This window comes from Callospermophilus lateralis, chromosome 2 (genome assembly GCF_048772815.1).
Source record: "Callospermophilus lateralis isolate mCalLat2 chromosome 2, mCalLat2.hap1, whole genome shotgun sequence".
NCBI classification, from domain to species: domain Eukaryota; kingdom Metazoa; phylum Chordata; class Mammalia; order Rodentia; family Sciuridae; genus Callospermophilus; species Callospermophilus lateralis.
The window spans coordinates 59,791,027-59,814,404 of record NC_135306.1 but is presented as its reverse complement, the minus strand read 5'-3'; the positions used below and the strand labels follow the sequence as shown (position 1 = coordinate 59,814,404).

At 36.8% G+C, this 23,378-nt stretch overlaps 1 protein-coding gene across 1 annotated transcript in view; it reads right to left on the bottom strand.

Annotated features, from left to right (window-relative positions):
• The window catches only part of Ptprd (protein tyrosine phosphatase receptor type D), a 382,192-nt gene that overhangs the window by 5,615 nt on the left and 353,199 nt on the right, over positions 1-23,378 (bottom strand). The window contains exons 27-31 of the mRNA XM_076845982.2: positions 6,905-7,190; positions 6,294-6,472; positions 5,562-5,688; positions 4,308-4,433; positions 1,354-1,508 (exon numbers count right to left, since the gene is read on the bottom strand). Coding sequence (XP_076702097.1) covers positions 1,354-1,508; positions 4,308-4,433; positions 5,562-5,688; positions 6,294-6,472; positions 6,905-7,190 — 873 coding nt within the window. The remainder of the gene's footprint in view (positions 1-1,353; positions 1,509-4,307; positions 4,434-5,561; positions 5,689-6,293; positions 6,473-6,904; positions 7,191-23,378) is intronic.

Below are 23,378 nucleotides of genomic sequence, written 5' to 3'. Positions count from 1 at the left end.
ATGTACCTGTGAGAATGTCCACAGCTAAAATGTGTATTAAGTTAAACATTCTTTTCCTCATAGATCACATTGAAAAAGTTTGAATTTGCATTTGGGCAAATTATGTGCAAAATTTCTAGTGTCAAGTATTTCAAGTCAGGTATACAACATCCACTTTGAATATTTGAGTCTATCTGTCACATTCTACATGCTCTTTGCTTTGTAGAGAGCAAAGGGCTTTTGATAACTCAGCATAAAGCAAATGCATAAAAGTAAGATCTCTTTCTCTTAGAATAGACCTGAGAAGACAGGGGTGCTAGAAAGGCTCTTAGAGGTCATTTGAGACATTTAAAGTCACAGAGCTACATAAGAGTAGAATTAGGATGAGAACACATATCTTGAGAACCCAGACTAATATTTGTACTCTTTTGAGATTCTGCCTCCAATGTCACCAAGAACGAGATTTTTTTTTCCTTCTTTCAAACACCGAAGCAAAACAAACCTGATAATCTCAGTGGCTTGGGAGGCTGAAGTAGGAGACTCACAAGTTCAAAGTGGGCTTCAGGTACTTAGCAAGAACTTGTTTCAAAAAAATAAAAATAAAAATAAAATAAAATAAAAACAGGCTGGGGATGTGGCTGAGTGGTTAAGTACCCCTGGGTTCAACTCCTGGTACCAAAAATAAATAAACCTGATAAACTCCTCCAGGACCATAAAAAAAAGATTAGATACTAAGACTTCAAGTTGCCAGCATCCTAAAATATAGTAGTTTAAGTAAAATTAGATAAATTCTGTTTACCACAGGTTTTTTTGCATAGCACCTTCCAAAAGCACTAAATTTATGGTGAATGTCTAAATCGTTTACTTGGTATTTCTATTAACTTCAATGACTTAAATTATAAAATGCTCTAGAAACTGTTGAAAATAATTAAGTTGAAGGTGCTTCATTTTCTTATGTAGCAATAATTTTCAAGCAAATTGCATTTTTAAGTGAGGTACCATTCGAATCACTTATCAACTGGCAAGAATTAGTATTGTCATTAAGGCTTGATAGCTATTTATGGTTTTCCAAGACAAACACAGGAGAAAGATAGTTATCAGTGCAATGCTATGAAAGTAAAGCAAATAAGAATGGATTGACACAATAAATTACGATTAGGGAAAATACCAACACTTCCTGGCAAAGAAAACCACAGTTTGCTTTTTTCCCTACAAAAGGTAAATTTGAGAGATAAAAATTTTCCTCTGATTTTCACAATGTGTTTTCTGAGAATAAATTTTCAACTATGCAGATTCATGGCAATAACACTTATTTTCAATGTTATTATGCACTAACCACAAACGGAAAGTTAGCATTCACGATTCTCAACTCACCTGCAATGGACTGAAATGGGTCCATCTTGGCCAAACTGTTCTTTTGTTTTATGGACTTGGCCAATGAAGTCAATAAATCCTTCTCCAGACTTTGGCACTCCTTGCTCTGGCCAGTCAGTGAACTGGAACTGCCTCACTGTTCGGGACTGGCCGTCCTTTACAGGGAAAACCACACACCAGGCCACAGAAGAGGGAGCAGCAAGCGCACAGACCACAAGAGCAATCATATTTTTTCCCAAAATGAAAAGGGCAGAAAAAGTTAGTAATGCATTTAACTGGAAACTTAAGTGTGTATGTATCTTAGCTGCTATTATGTTTAAATCAAATTTATTTACTCACAATGCCTTCTTTTAAAAACCTAGCTTCTCTGATAGTAGCCAAATAGTTCTATTAATAAATATTTCTGAGACCCAAAGTTTGGTTTCAGAATTATTCATCCAGTCCACATTCTTTCTAAAATGGAACAAATATACTCTTTCACAAATTTCAGAGTTTGCTAACTTCTGAATATGAAAAGAAATATCCAGAGCAGAGAGGTTTTGGTGTTGTCATAATTTCACATCTACTGTGCTTGCTTATTGCTTGCGTTGTCAAATCCCAACTGGTGACATTTAAAGGATCTGACACTGACCAGGTAGATACTGTTAACCTGGATGCCCCATCTGTCTCAGAGACATAGTTTCTAACCATGGCAAGCGACATAGCAGGTGCCTATGTTGTTGAGCTGGAAGTGAAATATTCCTTAAGGAGACCAAAGTGATTTTTTTTTCCCAAATAAATGCCCTTTTCTTTAAAGAACTCTTCTTGGCTGATGACAGGAATTAAGAAGGCTATGGGATACTTTTACAGATATGACCCAAAAGGCAGAAAGAAAACAATCCAGATGTTTCTTCACTGAAGTGACTAGGTGAAATTGCTCTGACTGGTGAAGTATGATGGTTTGAAGAAAAGATATTAAAGCACTTCTGATTCTTTTGGGATTTTTTTTTTTTTTTTTTTTTTGGAAGCACTGGAGCAGAAAGGTCCCTCAGCTCACAGAAGCAGGAATACTAATCATGCCTATCAAATTTCTCCTTTGACTTATCAGGAGAGACAGAATCTAAGCTTCCAATCTAGGAAAACTGATGCCATTGGAAGAGGCTTCTTCCTTTCTATACACTTTTTTCTGACATAGTCAGCTGTGTTTCCAACATTCTGTGTAAGTGACAGAGGCTCAATTGTTCTCCTTCAGTCATACTGAGAAGAGGGTGACTCAACTAGTTTGGTGGTTCCTATAGGCACAGGTTAGAGTCCATCTGGGGATGGAGGTAGAAGAGGAAGAACACAGTGACTTTGTGATAACACACAGGAATACAGAAATAACTGCTTGGCTCCATAACCAACTTGTAAATGGTTACCATAGAAGCACGATTTACTTCCCCTGTTCCTGGAAAAGGTTTGGAAAGTGAGGCTAGGTAATGTAGGTTTGTTCTCCTCTGAATGTCCTGGGGATTTCATTTCTGACCACAGTAGCTTTTAATAGCACTAAGAGGTCACATGCACAAACTTTTACTATTGGAGGAGAGACCACCCAATTCCATTTAAAGGTGACCTGTTTAACTGTACAGTATCAAGTGCCAATTTGCTTTCTAAACTGGGAAGTTGAGATTAGAAGCACACCAGGAGCACAAACAGCAAGTGCTGTGGTAGCTAAGAAAATTATGCAATCACAGGGAGACTTAAAAAAGAGAACATGTGAGCAGGTCCTTATTATTTCCTTTGCTTATTGAAATTTGGAAATATGGGGAGTAGTAAAGATGTTTCTGCCACTGACAGAGCCTGTCTCTTGGTCTCCATTATCAGAAATAGTTTGTGAGTTTACTGGAAGAAGGCACTTAAGATTTTTAGTCACATACGTTGAAAGGGCATTGTTATTTACCTATTTGTTTTTGTAAAGATTAAGGTTAGTCATCCCAACTCAAAATGAGACCAGAAACATTGCTGCCTTGAATATTGTCACCTTTAGGGTAGTTATTACTTCAGACAGTTTGGATTAACACATCTATTACCAGGGCCACCCCTCCTAACCGCTTTCTCTCTAATTAGCTTTGGGCATTAGTAGACAATCTCCAAATGTGAGTTTGAAGAAAGCTGACTTCTAGGAAAAACAAAAACAAACAAACAAACAAACAAATGGATCTAGTAAATAGCTTTACTCTGGAGTTTTGCTCCACCAACCCATGGTGACAAAAAAAAGCAGGGCTTTGAACTGACTTAGTCTCCCCTAAGAAGTATTTGAAACCATGGTTTGAGAGTGGCCAAAGGCTAAGATATTAAAGTTTATGCCTAGAACATCTTACTTCAGGAATGAACCTTGGACCCAGCAATCTTGATAAAAAATGCAGAATGAAAATTAGCCAACAAGGGTCATGGGTGCACAGCTCTCATGGACAGACATATTAGCACACCGAGGAATAAACCATGCCAGGAATCAAATTAGAATGTGCAAAGCTTGTCAGATTCTTCTAAAGAATGCCATTTGCTCTGCAGTTTTAAAATCATACCAAATTAACCTCCAAGCCCACATGACCTAAAGGGCTTTGCAAAACAACAACATATTTACAGCCTCAAGTAATGAAGAAATCAAAAAACCTCCAAAGAGAATGAGCTGAGAAGGTGAATGTAAGCACAGCCAACCAATCAGTAAATGTTTCCCAACACATTCACTCACCCACTGCATCCCCAAAGTTGGGCTGCCAGATGTTTCATTTGAATAGAAGCCAAATCTGGGTTTGTGAGAATGCTTGCCAGCCAGAGGAAAAGTTACTCTTACATATTTTTTTTTTTTAAAAAAGTCATCCAGAATGGGTGATTTCTTCTCTCTTTGGGAGTATGACTACTTGGCAAATGTTTTTCCCAGAAAAAAAGGGTATTTTGGATGAATTTTCAGCTAATGGTTAAGACCGTCAACTTACCCTGGCATCTGTGACCTTGAATTCTCTTAGGATATACTGTGGCATGTTGTACTCAGCCATGGGATCTACAACAAAATACTGGTATCTTGCAGATCGTTCTGCTGGCCAGTATTGGTGGCATTTCTCCTGAAAGGAGAGATCTATGTTAAACTACAGGAAGTGAAAATAAAATTTTGCATGTCAATATATCATCTCTTTCACTAATAAAATTTTGGAAATCAAGGCCATTCCAAGTGTATCTAACTCATTTTCTGTTTAAAAACCCAAAGCTCCCTGAGGATAAGGAAACCATTTGTTTTGAAATTTGCCCATGATATCCAGCATGGGACCTGGCATATAGTAATTGTGTAATATACATCAGTTGAACACTTCAACAGGGCGGGTATCTTTCTATCTACAAGTTATCCAATTGGCATCACACCACCATAGCTGACTTGTACCACTGTGGTTTGGAATGAAGGAAATCATCCATGTGAACACAGCAAGAAACCTCTGAACCGATCTAGTCCAATTCCACTGAGGAACCCAGGTCCCAGGCAGTTTTAATGACCTGAGTATGCCCTGTGGAGAATCATATGCAAAATTAGAATAAGTCAGTTACTTTTCTAGACTGACAGTATTTTTTCTTTCTCTATGGGCTTTAAAAAATTGGTTTCAGATGTATATCTACCATTTTAATGTATATAAAGAAAAGAGAAAAAAAATACCTTTAGCAAGCATGTCAAAATGCTTGTGTGTTCTGGATCTAAGTGGTAGATCCTTAGGTATCTCTAATATTACTTTATGATTATTTTAAAGTCATCATTTAAATACAACTGGGATTACATCCTTGGAGACACTATGTAACTTTCCAACACATTATTCAGTGGTCATTCAAGGTAGGAAAGTAAGAATTAGTCCCAGGAATGTTAAAAAGTCAAGTTCCCTCATACAGAGATGATAGCACATTTACTTATTAAACTCCAGCCTGTCCAGAGCAAAAGGAAGTAAGAATATGCTGAGTTACGTGTAAATCTAATAGGAGCACCTGCTGACTCATTTGTCTCTATGATTGTGCTTCATTGGAAACAAATCACTAGATCTTTCCTCAAAACACACAAACAGCTCCATGTGGTTTTGCAAATTAGAAACCAACAAGGAGTAATGAATGGTCCATATTGTGTCTGTTTTTTCAAAGAAATGAGGTCGGTACTTTGGTAAAATGAAATCCCCTCTTCTCTAGAGAGTGAATCTCTTAGGTGGTGATACACTTACCCTGCCCATTTCACGCAACTTGGTGAGCATCACAACAATGGTGGAATTGTGTTCCCACAGCATCCGCCAGAAGTCTTCAGTGGTCTCTGCCAAGGGTCCCTGGGTAGCAATGTAAGCTTTCTGTTGTCTGAATTATAGAGGATGAAAAGAGCCTGTTAAAGTATTTCGAGAACATACAAAAGCTCACACCTGATTTGTAAACATCAAACCTGGTAATAGAAAATGAATACATTATTAATGCAATTGCTGTAAATTCCCTTTCAGATTACATAATCAAACAAGAGCATTTAATACATTTTGCAAAATAAATTGCTTTGTTAATATTATGATGTACGACTTTATCATTACTATTTAAATTTTAGTGTAATGCTAATAGCTCAATTTCATGTGTCATACAAATCACTTAAATAGTTATGCAGCTTCGTTTTGTAGAAACGACTCTCACACAATCTATTAAATTTATAAAATATGGTGCAAAATAGCTTCTTTATTAACACCTTTCAAATCCAAATGTATTCTCAAAGAAGAGTGCCAAAGGTCAGATTAAAAACCTCCATAACTGCTGCTTCTTACTCCTATCCAATATAATAAAAAACAAATACCAAGGGACTGAGTGCTGACCTATGCAGAAAGAAAATGGCTTTGAATGGAGATGAAATTCTTTCTGGTTATGAAACTAGGGCACATGTAAATATCAAGGCTTTGGGTTGTCAGGAGAGCAAGAGTATATACCTGTATCCATCAATAAAACTGGCATTGATGTAATCAGACCCTTCTACTCCTCGGATAGGCTGCAGACATACCCTTGTGGATTCATATGGCATAATATTAACAAGGCGATTTTTGAATTTATTACATGGAAGATTGGCACTGATGAATCTTGAGGTGTGAGCTTTTGAGCTGGCTAGACGCTGTTGAATGAAAAAAAAAAAAGAAAAAAAATTACAAAGATAATTTTAGCCAGTGGCTTGAATGAAAGGTAGCCAAGATGTTGTTTTTAGATATAAATCTTGTTTGCTTTAAAATAAATGACTATTCGTACTGCTGTGCATTTTACATCTACCTGATTATTTCAAATTGCCTATCAAAGTTTTAAAATGTTATGTTCTGAGAGTCTGAGCTCTCAAATTAAGACACAAAAGGGCTCAAGGTATTGTTACGAAGCAAAGAATAGAAAGGAAAAAGAGGAAGAAATTGTTTTATAATCAGATACCGGAGGATCCTAAAGGTCAAATGAATCTTGTACTTCAAAATTTGAAAGGTTAAGGAAGTAAGGCTACTTCTCAAAGACAATCCCAGAATTGACCTGCTCCTGAATAACCACATCACGTCTGATGCCATACCTTGAACTCGAGTTCCATGCCTGTGACATTCTCGCCTGTTTCTATTTGTGTCAGCTTCTGGATGTAGGCATACAAGTTTCTGGCTGGCACTTCGGTATTTCCACAAGTCACTGCTTCCAACAGTGCATCGTGGATAAAGATGTACTGGTCCTCTGTTTGAACCATGTAATTCCTCTGGGCTCTCATTAAAGTTACATGGCCATAAATATCTACAGTTTTTTCATGCTTTATTCTTTCTAACATGGCATCTATTACGATGAAACAACCAGTCCGGCCAACTCCCGCACTACAAGGCAAACAGAGAAAAGAAAAGCCAAAATTATCAGGGAACCAACACATAATAAAAGTATTTTTATTACTCTTGTTAACTACGTTTTCAACTCAGGAATTCTACTGAAGTTATTGTGATGATTTTCTATCCCTCTAAAATCAAAAGTATTATTAAGCACCATTACTGGAATGCAGGGAACCAAATACTGAGCCAAATTAGTTTAATTTCATCAGGTAGAAACATTAAATCCACAATTACCATGCACCTTGGTCACAACAATACAACATGGATACTTTTTAAAACATTATGTAAAAATACAAATATTTAGGGTATTTACATTTTAGAAGCTATTTTTAAATGTTGGTCAAGATCTAAGAAGGCTTTCTTCCCCAAACACTCTCAATACTGTGGTTCAATTTACAAATAAATAAATAAATAAAAAGCATTTAGTAAATCACTCAACTTAAAACATCTCATATTCTGAAACTCAATAAGGAAGTCTTAAGACTAATTTAGTGAGACGTATATAATTAATATATTAAAATGCTGCACACAAAATAGCACAGAGTATTCTGGAAAGAGATTTTTAATGACAAGCCACTGATGGAGAGTATACGTTCCTTGTTTTATTCCATTTTCTTCCAAGTTGAATGTATCTTGAAATTTCAGGTGAAATCCAAGTGTTCTGTGTGTGAAAATAAAGACCTCAGTTTTTGCTACTGCAAGAGCTCTAAGGCGTTTTTAAAACTCCATTTCTTTTGGACTCATGGGTCATTTTCCAGTTGGTAGAAAAGAAGATTCAAAGAAGAGGCCATGAGAAAGTCAACAATGCACAATGGCTAGACAAGACCTGTCATTCCAAGGAGAATCTAATTTTTTGAACTGGATTAAAGAGTCAGGTGCCTTAAACATTGAAATATCCTATAGTTGAAAAGAATATTAGGAAGATAATACATCTGTGTTTTTACAACCTCAACATATACCTTGTGTGCTTACTATTTATCAAATCCTTCAGGCTGAGTAGTACATTATGTGTCAAAAATGGTTCAGTCCAAAATATTTTCTTTTTCTTTTGATCATACATGTTTACCTGACTGGTCAACACACAGTCAACACGAATAGGTGTAGATCAACTTCTTAGATATCAAGTAAGAGATAGCTTCCTTCATTTGCTATAGGCCACCTGCTGTCATCAGTGTGTCTAAGAGTCCATTTAATTGCCTGTTCAACCAGACTGTCCATCTTTTCAAAGAACTATGAAATACTTCGCTCAGTGAAATGGGTTTGCAATAATGATGATGACTCGGATTTTAATTCTATCTCAGAATCTACCAAAGAATATAATAGTTTATATAACTGTCATATAAGAGGAGAAAAAATAATGTTGACTTTGTGGACAGTGTGGCATTTGAAATGGGACCTGAAAGACAGGAGTGATGGGGAATTGAGAGTGCTGAAACAGCAAAGGAGAAGAAATGACTTATAAAATCATACTGTTGGCTTTGGGAGCAACGTGTGAAAATTTTCATATGTCTGGCAAGGTCCCTGTGCAAGGAGCAGACCAGAACTCCAAAATAAATGACTTTAGTGAGCATTGGGGTGCTTGTCTCAACTAAAATGGCAAATTCTCTCTGGTGCTCTGTGGCTATAAGATGGTAAAAGAACATATGTTTTAACAAAATAATACTTTAATTACTGAACAATGTAGATCACATCCAGTTTCCACATAGAAACCTGTGGTTGTAGACCAGGCTAAGTGAGAAAATTTGATATAAACATTATTTTAAAATTACCTACTGCTTTATGTCCTATGCCAAAGAATCCCTGACTGCTGATTCTAAAACCCCATTCACGTTTTAAGCCCACAAATTGACATGACATTGAGATATCATGCAAAAGTCTTCTTGGTACAGAGAGTCTTAGAAATCATTAGCACCAAACCAATTAGAAACCAGATATAAACATGAACATGGAGCTCTGTTAGCATGGCAGTTCCAATGCAGTGAGATTCATGAAGTCCTGTTTCATTCACTTTATTTACTAAATAAACTTGGTAGGTGGCAAGTTTTCCCTGTCATTGTCTATCCCCACTTCCCTACTTAGTATGAACCATCCTCTTCTCTAGATCCCCTAGTACCTTAAGTACCCCTCCACTATGGTCCCAGTTAAACTGTATAATTAGTTAATCTGAAAGGGTAGACATTCATAAACAACAGTGCACATCTTGAGAACAGCAACTGCATTGTATGTGCCCTGCACCAAGTGTACACACTAAACATTCAGTAACGTTTGTGAAATAAGTAAATGAAATTGTGATTGTCATAGAGGCCTTATGTCAGGAGCAGCCAGCCCATTCAAGAAAGGAAAACCTACTTAGGAAGCAGGGCTCTTTCAGTCTCTGAATGCAATTCTGTGTCAGCTGAAGTTTCGGAACTATGTGAAGAATATCTAAAGATCACTCTGCATAGTGCTTGGTATGGAATAAGAAGGCTGGCAACATTAAGTGGTTTCTCCATCTTGGTCTCTTGGTATACAACTGAACAGCAGTTAGAAGGGCCTGTGTCATATTTAAAATGCAAAGGTTCATCTTTCTGGGTTTCTTTCAAACCCTACGATTGTCAGTTTCTAAAAGTATGAGTATCGTCTTTTGCTTTTTTCTGTGTTGTCTTTCTAAATTGTCTTCATTTTAATTGGGCATTGCTTCTAAATGAATCCAACTTCACATTGTAGTTCTTTCTAGTGGAATCCACACTATAAGTCTTAAAACTGAGCCTTGTATATCAAGTCAATTCTAGATAACTGGCAGGAGTATTTTCTTAAAATATGCATCAGGGATCATTTAAATGTCTGGATGATGCATGGTTCTAGTGTCTGGCAGAAAGATACTACAGAATCTTGTGAAACTGGTTGGAAAAACTACAACTCTAAAAGGCATTATGTTTTCTTGATCATATTCTTTCAAAAAAAAAACAAACAAAAACCAGAGAAATAAAATCAAATACGCACCTGAGTCTAAATACTAAAGTATGGGAAAAGGAACAAAAGAGAAGCTATGACGAATAGTTTTTCTTCCCACAAAACACAAAATATTGTTCACTACCCATTTTTGCTGACTTGGAATTTATGTTATCTCTTCTTGAGAGTGAAAAGTTCTTGAGGGGTTTAATATTATTATTAAATATTAGATATGTGTTTAGCTTGATGCAAGATTGCAAGACGGTGAAGTTCAAAGTAATTTTTTCAGATGTCAATGGCTGTGTGACACTGAGGAAAAAAATCACAAAATTATTCAGTTTATTTACTAAATAAACTTGTGAGATGGCAGGGTTTCCCTGTCATTTTCTCTTTTCTTAAATCTGATAGTGATAATTAACTTTAGTTAATGAGTAAGTATTATCATCCATTAAGTCTTAAGGCTGACTTAAACATATCAAGTGTTCTGGAAACACAGAGAAAGAGGCAGTTAAAAAGTGCATTCTAAAATTCTACCTCTGAAGTTGACAGCAAGGATCACACAACGTGATGTTAGCAAAATTATGCTAGCGTCGCTCCAGCTCCAGGATCATTGGAGATTTGGCTATTAAAATCTTGCTATCATCTACCGCTTCAAGCTGGTCTCCCTTTTCTCTGCCTACTTCCAATAACCACCATCTCATATTCAAGGAACTTCCTGCTTTCACATGCGTTGTCATGGCAAATGAGATAGCAATCAAGAGCCTTCCCACCACAGTGCCTAGTGCCTGCGTGGCATTCAGTAAATGCTGGTTTCCTTTTCCCTTTCCTGCTTCATAGAATTTGGGTACTGCTCTGAGTCATACAGCTCATGGCAGGTGGCAGAACAGAGACTCAAATGCAGGTTTGAGATGCTAAAATTTAGCAGCATGTTTCACAGTACCCCTGTTACTTCATCCTGCTTTCTGCCATTTGGGTCAGCAGCAATTGCCAAGCATGGTGGCTTTGTCGGAGCCTGCTCCTCCAGAACCTCCCTTTAGCTGCTTGACTACCCCTAATATGGTTTCCTTGAAAAGCCCCTCTTCCCTGGTTTCCATGACACTGGCTGAGGGAATATGGGAAACATCAGATGTCCTCTTCAGATTGACAGTAGGAAAGGAGGAGATTTGGTAATTATCCCAAGATATTAGAGAATAAACTGAAACATGTGGTAGATGAAATTCATTAGAAAGAACTGTGTTGTGGTCTTGGGTCATGGTTCCACTGATTCTGAGAGGGAGGAATTCCTACTAAGTTGGAAAAGAAAACCAAAGATGAACTCTAAATGTCATCTTCAGAAAGTGAAGGGTGCCCCTTCAGACTGTATCTCAGCATGTAATTTTTGTTTGGTTGTTTGATCCACTTGCCTCTTTGGATTATTCCATCTGCATTTCTTAAGCTGATTTATATGCCATTGCCTTTTCTTGAAAGGTGGATAATGCTCCAAGGTTCCATCCTCCTTTCTCTCATTCCCATTCATGGTTCAGTAATAGTCTCCATACAAAAGAGTCCCAAAGTGATGGCCCTTTCTTTGAGCACAAAGGAAGATCTATATTTCAAACACTCTCAAGTTTCTCAAAACTAAACAGACTGCAAGTGTGGTCAGCAATTTCTCCTCTTGAATCTACTCCTCCCACTCTGAACCTCTCTCCTTGAAAATTCCAGTATAAAATTAAAAAGTCACCTTGGCCTGTTGTTGCCTCTTACCCTGCACAACAATAAATCATATATTTTTCTATGCATTCAACCTCTACAATTTTATTCAACTATCCATCAGTGGTGTTCTGGAGCTGGCAAAAGCCAATTATTAATTTTTCAGGATTTGTGCTTAAATAAACATAGACAATACTTACAATACATTGCTTTTAAATTATTTTACATTATTTACTCATGTTCTTAAGGTGAAACTAATACATAATGATCTGCCACTGAACCTCTCTCTCTAGTGATCTCAGGCTTGTAGCTAGATATCAATCGTGGTGGGAATATTTATATGCACCAAGGAAATCAGCAAATACTATGCTCCCCCCCCCCACACACACACTCCAAGTTGGCTGGTACACATTCAGCAGTAGCATATAGTATCCTTGTTTGTACATTCCCTTCAGCCAGGGACAGACAGGAAAGTGTCCATTACTTTGTTCTTCCTTTCACATTATACTTTTTCATAATGTCTTATAGGTCATTATGCCATAAATATTTACCCAGTGCCTACCATGTGCTAGCCATGAGGGGGAAAAAAGCACAATACTTTCATCTTACTATCTGGTGGGGGAATTAGACATTAAGTAGTCACATGAACAAACAATCATAAATCTCAACAATTTCCGGGAGACAAACATGCAAGCTGCTGGCAGAGAGCACATTTGAGAAAATGTCATTCAAACTGATACCTGTTAAGGATGAAACTGTGCCCCGACTTTCAAAATCCACATATTGAAGTCCCAATCCCCCAGAAGGACTGTATTAGAAATAGGGCCTTCAAGGAGATAATTAAAATTAGATAAGGTCAGGTGTGGACTCCAATGAGACAGCACTGGCATCCATGTAGAAGTAAGAGATGAGGGGAAAGGCCATGAGAAGAGACAGTCTTCCCAGTGAGAAAGCCAAGAAATCAACCCTGATAGCATCTGGAGCTTGGACTTCCAGCTCCAGAATCGTGGAAAACAGATTTCTGTTGTGGAAGCCATTCAGTCTGTGGTGCTTTGTTAAGGCAGCCTCAGCAGGCGAATGTAATTCCTCGATGACAAACAACTGTTGGCTACACCAAGAAGGGTGGAGAACAAGAATGCCCAGTAAAGGCACTAGGAGAGAATCTGGCACATTTGAGTAACCACAGCAAAAGAGCCAGTGGCTGGAAGGCAGTGGGGAAAAAGCAATCATGTTCCACATATTAATCACCCACTTTAAGTATTGTTTATGACATTTTATTAGACTTATTATATTAACAGCAATTATGGAATAATTCTGTTTTACATGCTTAATAGCTCATCTTTCTGATATGGCTCATCTATTTTCAAGTTCTTTGATAAATCTATTGGTGGGCTACAATAGGTCTTTGGATAATGTTTCACATAAGACACACATGGATATTATTTCTGATGCCTTGAATATCTGACAAATTGTTTTTGTTTTGCTTTCACATATGACCAACAACTTGGTTATATTCTGGATCAAACTTCTCAAACTAAACATCCTGCTCCAGGATTTTCCTTTGTATTCTGAAGAAGTCACAAGCCCATCTGGCTTTCGGTTTCTGTAAAGTCGTTTTTGTCCCAAGTACTTGTGGGATTTTTCTTTAATGTGAAGGTGGAAAACTTTCATCTGCATTTGTCTTAGGCCCTGGCCTCCTGATTAAAATGGCACGGCTCTCAGGCAATATTTTATTACAAGATTCATGACTTCCCCTTGGCATCAATCTAATTAAACGTGTTTAAGCTTTCCTACCTCTGGGCTTTTGCCTACGCAGCTCTTTCCACCTTAACATCTTTACCTGTTGACATTCATCTGCCTTCAAGATTCACTTAAGTGCTGTCCCCTTTGAGATTCTCCTCGTTTTATTCTTCCTTGAACTCCCATGACAATCTATGTCACCTTTTCAGCAACTGTTTTTATTTTTATTTTCTGGGTAAACAAAAGGAAATCGGCAAATACTATGCCCCCACACTGCCTGATATTATGCATACCCCAGGTGATGATTAGCTTGAGGGAAAGGTCGCCAGTTTCTTGGCCTCTATTGTGCGTGATAATTTAATGGGGCAATTTCCATGCAGGAAAATTGAAGGTACTCAATTATAGTTGCAAAATTTTAAAAAAGTAGTACACATTTAAAAATATTAGGTCCTCATTTGGATTGAGGACACATACAGAAACATCCACAATGGCCCCAGCATGGATATGTTCCTTTAACATATGTTTGCAAAGATAAAGAGAATTCTTTTCATTTGATGAGATGAAAACAATTTGTGCTTATGTTTCACTCCAGTTGCTCAGAGACAACAATCCTCAGGCGCCATTTTTCTCTTTAAGAAACAGAAGGTTGAAAATTCAAAGCTTTAAAAAGTATGCCAGCCTACTTTTGTTTGAATATCCAAGTTCCCATAGCAGCTCATATTTTATTTCCTTCACCAATTTGCCTTTTTTTTTTACCCATCAGTATCTGAGTGCAGTGTACCTCTCAAAATGAAGAATTGTAGTTCTGAAAGCAAATGCATTTTTCTTTGATCCTGAAAAACTCAGCTCCCCATAGCAGCGATAATGACGGAACCCTATTTAGTGCTGTTTGTTTTTCATCATTTCAACAGCCTTCAACCTGAAACATGATAAGAACAGCAAAACTGATAAACCACCCTTATTTTTTATCTGTTTTCTGTCAGAGTAGTTGCCAAGCACTGAGACAGATTTTTCTAAATATCTTTAAAAAAAGGAGTGTATAACCCTGTGCTTCAGGCTGAGGCCAGCACAATCTAGTACGTTTATTTATTATGGTACAGAAAAATCCCAGCAAAAGGGAGGAAGACAGCACTTTTAAATCAAGTCTAGCATTATGTTGGTCCCTGTTATCCCCAAAGTAAAATCAACTTTCTAAGTTATCTTTCAGTGAGGACAATGGCTCCACTAATGAGAATCAGAGCACAGACTCTGTATTTGTTGTGACTTGTGCAGCAAACCAAATTATTGCTCAACTTTAGCCTTAAACAAACAAACAACAATTTCAGTGAGTGATGGACACTGTAGTGTTTACAAGCTGAAAGACTACACGATCCATTAAACAAGTACGCCTACTAGGAAATTGTTATTACTTCAATATTATCATTCATCCAGTTACAACATTTGTTTTCAATTTCTAAAAACATGATTTAGTTAGTCCCACGAGTTGAAATATGCTTAATGTCCCATGATGCGATACAGTAGTAATGTGCAAAAAGAAAAAATTAAGAGGCATAAGGGGACTATTTCGTGCAAAAATCATTCTGGAGATGTGCTTAAGAGTTGGCTTTTCTGATTAATTTGGTGGAATGTTAATGCTGACCCTTCACTGATACTTCAATGATCTGGCAAAGAAGGACAAGAGAATTAGGAAATTTCACAGATCATTTAGTTGGGTGCAAAGACAGTTAAATATGAACCAAAAAAATCACTGTAAGCATTTTGTTACATCTATCAGCTCATAATTTGATTGGATATTATGGTTCAGCTATGAGGGTGGCATTTATGAACTACAAGTAAAGTAGTTAAGCAAAGGGCATCTTGTGAGAATGGACTGGGTTTTGTGACTCAGGTTTATAGGACAACTCCAGTGGCCATCCTAACAAAACTGTGAAGTGACTCTGGTAAGGCTGCCATTTTGAAGATCTTCTGTCATTCTTGGTGTAAAACCATTTAACTTAATAGGTTACTATTCTAGGCATCTCTACATGACTTAAGGCTCTACCAGAAATTGATTCATGGATTTTTTTGTATATTCTAGCCTCTGTTTTATTTAGATAGGCCAGAAAATTATATAGATGTTTTGACATAAATATTCACCTGTTTATATCACTTGAACATACTATGAAATAAAAATGAAATATTTTGGAATTGTCATTGAAATGTAGAGTTTATGTATGCTATCGAACACAGACTATATGCTTATATAATACAGTTGTCTTTGAGGGCAATTTTGTGTTGTTAATTAAAAATTAAAATGCACTTTCACTTTGATCCACCTCTACTTCTAGAATTTGTTATGGAGGTCTGCATCAATAAATATACATAGAGAAGCTTAGAAAGAGATTTTTTGCTGTAGCATTATTTGAAATAGCAGATTAACTAAGGAAATGGTTAAACTATGCTATCTCAATACCATCCATACTGTGTAACAGTCAGAATGACATGAATCGATGTATTGGTCCTATCCAAAAGAGTTTCTAAGACAGTAAGTCCCAAATATGTTGCTCACAGAACAACATATACATCCCCATACCACTTACATTTTTAAAAAGCCCACATAAGGAGATTATATATTTCTATATGTACACATGCTCATATATAGAACATGACCTGGAAAGATACACAAATTATACGAGAGTTACTTCTGAGAGAAAGAATTGGTGATGTTGATGGTGTGGATGAACGATGAACTTAAGCTTTTTTTTTTTTTTCTTTTTTTTTTTAATAAAGACAACATAATCACTCAATAATGGAATTTAAAAAGGAATCTAAAATAATAGATACAAATATTACAATAAAAATCACAACTAAAGTTAATAGAGTTGAGGCTCCAGAGACAGAAGATGAAATCCTGTTCTCTGTACCTTGGGAATATTGCCTCTCCCAGAGAAGATTCTCAGGAGAAGCCTGGGCAATGCTGTCAGTTTCCTGCAGCTCAGATTTGCTCCTGCTATCCAGTGCTGGCTTTAAAGAAATTGGTTTCAGAAAGGAGGGATATCATAGCCATCAAGGAGAGGAGAAGTTTTGGCAAAGAGTTACAACAAGCTGGAGTGAGGCTGAGATGACCCAGAACTGTGATCACTCTGATGGTTAAATTGCACAGTGTGCTTTGGTGGCAGCCTTTAAGGATCACACTTCATCAACAACAGAAGCAACAGAGACTAAACACAGAGCTCCTGATCTGCTTCATGGGGAGTCTTGTCTAGAAATTTAAAGGTCAAGGGTAAATATACCCAGCTCTTATTCTCTTGGGACATTTTAATTTTCCACAATGGGCGAAGGATCATTTCCTAAAAGGAATAAGCCTACAAGAACCAAATCCATGTGGGCCTCATCTGACTCTTCCCCCAAATATGTAGATTCAAACAGAAATCCTCCAAAGATTTCTGCATTATCTTGGCTCTGCCCCAACATTATCTGCCAAACACATTCTGTATTCTTAAAATGCTCAAGATAAATTAGAAAGCTAATATGTTTACATAAAAAACACCTGAATATGCCTCAGCAGGTCTCATTTTATAGGAATGAAGAGGCCATTACGCATGAACAGAAACAGACTAAGCCAGTTCTGATAATTGGTAGTCAACAAATCTGAATAGAAGTCAACTGACAAATGCTATGAAAGTACAAGAAACTACATATTTTATACAGAGATATTCTTTATAAGTGGCTATATCAGTTCAGTCTGTATTCTAAATTGCATTTAGAAGAATACACAATTTTGTACCTTTAGAAAAAGAATAAGTCATTTACCAAGCCTGCCAAGCAAAGCCACATGGGTTGGGGACTGCTTAACTCCAAGGACATAATTATCACACAGACTACAATGTGTACGATCTGCTCAGGCCACACAGCAGGCTCACCATTAATAACATAAATTCAATAGGTTAAGTAGAAGAAGCATTGGAAGGTATTTGGAAAATATTTATACTTTAGAACTTTTATTATTTTGCAAAGCCTATCAATGTTTTCTCACATGGCAAGATTTGGGAGGGTTTCCTTGTTTTTTACAATGCTATTATCTTTATTTAAACATAACAGTTAATCATTGTTTTGTAAGCTCTAAATCAGAGTTTACATATAGGTAGCCCCTTGCTTTGTTGGACTCTCTACAAGCTTTTAAAGGAAGTGAGAATCTAAGTCTGAGTACAATCAAGTCACCTACTGTCCTACACAGAGCCTGATTCTCCTGGTGACATCATCCTAATTTCCAGGAGGCTATTGTGTTGGGGTTTCTAAGACCTGACCTGGATCCTTAAATGTGCAGTTTCTGAATTTACTAATCAGTACTGCTAGCATGAACCCTCTTCCTTATTTAGATCCCCTCCCCACTTTTTTTTTAAAGAAGGAAACTGAGGCCTAGGCAGGGTTAGGAATTTGAGCAACATGACACAGCTGCTCTTCCGGAGCTGAGACTTGAGTCTGTCTTCCCTTTCCCAGATTCTAGATCCCCCTGAGATGAGAGTTTTCCCTAGAGCTCTGGAGATGACCCCACCTCCATGATTCTATCAGTTTAGATTGCAAAAATGTTGATCTGAAAGAGAAATCCCTTTTCTTCATGAAACCTTGGATGTACCCCTATTCAAGTACTCAAAGAAAAATGAATTAAGTGGTTTTTTGAAGTGCAGCTGAAATTGTCTTTACATACCTGGCTCTTTATTAGCTAGTAATGTTCCTTTAGAACATTTTGGTCTATTAATGACTTCAGTATGCACACCTGATGACTACTTAATGAAAATTAGTACCAAGCATATTTAGAACAACATACTGGTTATGTCTGAGAATGACACTGGAGGAGATAGGGTTTGTCTGGCATGTGGGTAATACCAGAAGATGGAAAATGCTGAGCCTGTGACACCAAAGAGATGAAAGTTAATATTCAATAATTCAATAAATATGAAAGGAGGAATTCTTTGGCATGTTCAGTTATAATGCAGCCCATACCCAGGCATTTATGTATGATATGTTCTGGTGGTATGTACATAAACCTAGGCTGTATTAAAACACAGATTCCTGGATTCTCAGAAACTGTCCCTAAGGTTCCAATTCATTAGTCTGGGGTGGGACCCAAGATTACATGTTTCCAACCTGATTCAAAGTCACACTGATACTACTAGTCTGTGGGCCACACTAAGGTAACAAGAATACAGAAACAGTCCCCTAATAATATTTTTACAAGTAAGTGAGGGCAAATGCACTCATCAATTATAATCATGTACATGTTTATATATATCTATATATACATAAATACACACATATACATAAAAGTTTCACAAAAAGTCTTGAGCTCTTATTCATATAGACTTTTTTCCTTAGACCTAAAAATTCAATACAAAGGTGGAGACTACTTTCAAAAATATAAGTTTTTTTCCTTCATTTTTCTAAAGACCAAAGACTTTACTATCTCCAGATACCTGCAAATGAATCATTTTGTGTGCACAACTGAATTATTTTGTAATAAGGCTCCAATGCCAGGAGCCCACCTTGCAAGTTTTCTTTGCAAGAAACAAACCCAGATGTGAGTAAATCAGATACCATGTAATAAGACCCGAAAGTATTTTTCTGAAGACAGAAAGAAAAATACCCAAGCAGTGGCATCCTGATTGGAAAGACACAAAACAAAGATAACAGAACTATTTTTAAGTTTCATATTATGACCGGGGGCACAGAAAAATAGTTCAAAATAGAAAATCTTCATGCTGATTACATGAAATCAAAATACACACTGTTCAAAGGCAGCCCACATTTTTTTTTTTTTTAAATACTGTCTCGTTTATGCAATGAGTATCAGTGTTCTCTCAGTCTGGGAATATTTCAAAATAACACTGCAGGTACAGCTGGGAAAACTCAGTGATACCCTTGTCCACATCTCAGCTATTAGGTTATAAAAATATTTTCACTTTTCCTACAGATGTCTAGATTCCTTTCTTTGATAGTAATTTTAATTCAGATCTCATTATTGACAGCTGTTTGTTCTGATAAACCCTAATTGCTCTCTACCAGACTCAGCTGCATGTAGCCTGATTTCTTTTCCCTTATAGAGTATATTACATATAAATACAGGGAGGAAAAAAATAACCAATTAACTAAATATGTGTGCACAAAATGATTCATTGAGAGCTCTGATCAAGTAATGTATCTAACTGCAACATAGGTCAAAGGAAATTACAGCACTTATAGTTTATAGTATTAAGTATAATTACATGGAAATATTCACAAGCACTGAAATATATAGATGGTGAGTGGCAGCATCTGAAAATTTATTCTTTTATTAGAGCAACTTATAAATTGCTGTATTTAGGTAATCGGCAGGGCATTTAATCTGTTGATGGATTAAATCAAGGATATCTCTTTGACATAAACTACATACTATGTAGAATCTAAGATGCTTTCCATGACTGAAAACTGTCAGGAAGGATCTAGAATGCTATGGGATCATTTTGCTCTGCAGACAATCTTTCTCTGGAGGGCACAGTTTCTGGGGGACATAACAATTCTTTTTCTCATTCTTCAAACACTGCTGTGGATGAGCTGCTTTCCCCAACTTTGCAGGAAAGAAATACAATATTTTTGAAGGAAGCTATTTCCTCTGGAAGATTCTCTTCAAAGGCAATGCCTCATGTTAGCAGCTCCCCAAGAGATGCAGGAACAGCTTGGCAATGCTCATTCTATCAAATGCCTTTGCAGCTTGACTTATGGAGTCTAGGCCAATTTGGGGACCCCAAGCTGCCTTCCTTAGTGGACTGGAACCCTCCAAAGAGGGGTAAACCATGAGCTGGATTCACTGGAGACCGTATAAGCAACAAATATACTCCATTTGAGAAGAGCAACAGTTCCTTTTATTTGCTCTGTGAGCTCTGGAAATGGAGGGAATGTGGTGATCAGGGAGGAGCAAACTGCTCCTTTCTAAGGAACCTATTCAAGGAAAATGAACTTTCTCTTAACACCAGGGACACTATATGGTGCTTCCCTTTCTGGGGGCACAAAATGCTTCTCTTTGCAGACTTAATCTACCTCATATAGGGAGGAAGATATAGGGAATGGGAAGCTTATTACCCTGATAATTCTCAGGAATGCAGCATACATTTCCATTAACACTAATGACAATGTGAGCCCCAGACTCAACATTTGCAAAGCCTGACATAAAGAATGTAAGGGATCCTAAGGGGCTTGGTACCCACAGAATCTGCTCAATAGCCTACAGCTTCACCTTTCACCCCAAGTGACAATGGAAATCATTTTATTTGGCATTTCAGAATAAGGTTGTTACCATTTTTAAAAACCGATACACATAGACCTAAAGAGCTGTTAGGATTCTTTCATGGCTTGGCTCCTGGCACTGTTTTTTAATGGGACACTTCTACTCCACTGTTCATGGAGCCATCAAAATGTATGAAATGTTTGTTTTAAGTGTGGTGTAGTTCAAAAGGAGAGGGTACAATGGTGAACTCACAGACATGTCTAATTTCATCTAAGAGTTGGAAGTTACAGTCCAAAGATAGAAAATCTGGTTTTGCCCATGGAATTAAAGAACTACCATGTTTTAAGAGTCCCCAATACTTTTCTGGAAGGCTCACTTTTTACTGATTCAAATAGTTTAAATGTAATTAGGATACTGAGTTGATGAAAATATTTTCTTTACACGTAAGCAGGACAGGTCACGTTATCTCTAATACCATCTGACCATTTTACGAGAGCCAATTGGGCAAATGGAAAGAGAATGGGCCTTAGAGATTCAAAATCTGAGTTTCACTCTTACAAGCCACATGGCATTACATTACTTATTTAGCCTTCCTGATTCAGCTTTCTCACCTATAAAATGGAAACTCATTCCTTAAGTTTGCTATGGAAGGGTACCACTGGAAAAATGCCTTATAAAACAAATTCTTGATAAATGTTAATTTCCTTACTTTCCTTTTTTTTATGAAGAGATACAGGTCAGTACTTTAATACAAATGACCTAACAGCAGAGTAAATATGTAACTTTTCTACTGTTACATGGTTTATATTGAAGAGATACTAATGAAATCATTTTGAAAACAATATTCTACTTTATTTCCTAGTTGCTATCCTTTTAGCAAAAAAAGAAAAAAAAAGAAAGAAAGAAAAGAAAAAAGAAAAAAAGTAACAGATTTCAGACTTGGAAGGGACCTTAGAGATGATCTAATCCAGAAGATCTCAAAAACTGTAGCTCCCTGACTAGTAGCAGCATCAGCCTGTGGGGACCTGTTAGAAATGCAGTTTTTCAGGCCCCACCCAAATCCCCAGAATCAGGATCTCTGGGGGGTGTGGCTACACAGCCTGAGTTTTAACAAGCCCCCAGGTGATCCTGATGTATACTCCATTTAAGAAACCTCACCTTGTCAAACTGCAACGTTTGATAGATGGAGAGACTGAGAAGAGGAGAACTGTTCAGGACTAAAACTCAACCTCAGATGCTCTGCTTTGCTTTTGTTCAAGTATTTTCTTCCCCTTAGCTCAAGTACGACTTATAGTTTGTTCCAGCCATTTGTTGCTGTCTAGATGTATAAGCCTCTACGTGCATGTTCTTATAAGACTTTCATTCAATGAATTTAACAATGAACCCAAGCTTTGCCTTTCCTCCAAAGCCCCTGGCTGTTGCTCACTTCACTAAAACACTCAAGATTAGGAGGCTGCTCTAATATGCCTTTGCTTATTTTGGGTAGCATGATAATTATTCCAAAAGAACACTTATTTAAATTAAATTGTTTAATTATTCAATAAATGGAGAAGATATAGATACAATTTAAAAAAAAAAGAGTTGTTTCTGTGAAAACTAAGTTAATGACTTTGGAAAGACTTCATAAAAGTAAATTGTGCCCTGTCATCTCTCCCAAAGTACAGGTGAATTAGATAAAGGTGAGACACATATTGATAAAGGATTCTAAACTCAAGTTGCTTCAAAAATACTGGTTGTTGCTTTTTAATTACACTAAATCTGCTACTCATAGCTAATACTCAGTTGTTAATTACAAATTTTAAAAACTGATGAATCTAATATATAATTATATAAAGTTAATTTCAATTGTATATGTAATTTTTTTTAGAGTTCTTCACTCTGAGGTTTTCTCTATGACCAAGTCTTAATTGAACATACAGACCAAGGTTTCTCATGAACTTTCTCTACTGTTCTAGGTATCTTCATGTGTGTTGTAACAAGCCCTCTGAGGGAGATGCCAGACTTTTGTTTCTAAACAGCACAGCCTTGAGCTCTACATGATTTAGTTTTAATAAAGACTTATTGCTTATACAAACAAATTTTATTGAGACTGCTGATTGACTAGTCAGTTATATTAGTAGTCCCATTTTATCATTGTGAGCCAAATTCCATGTTCCTGGGAATATTCTTTTATGATAGCATTGCCTGAGTCTTTGAAGAAATTCCAAGGGGTTGGGGAGAGTTTCATATTTAGATAAGTTTCAGAAATTCACTCTTGGAAGTTCATAATGAAAATTAGTATTTTATAAGGCTTAAGAAACCCTGCTGTAACCAGTTTAACTTATTTTTACCCATATTTCTTTAATTATAAAAATCCACTCCGCTCCACTTAGCTTCTATTAACAGCTCCTGACTCAGTGTACGTACATTGATGAGGCATGACAAATTTTTGAGCGGTTTGCCTTCTTATATCATTTTCTCCCTGTTTTCATGGACTTTCTCATAACTTCTTATAGGACCCTGAACATCATTTGACATACTTTATGTGCTAATAATTAGTTAGGACATGGTCAACATTTAGTTTCATAAAATTGTAAACT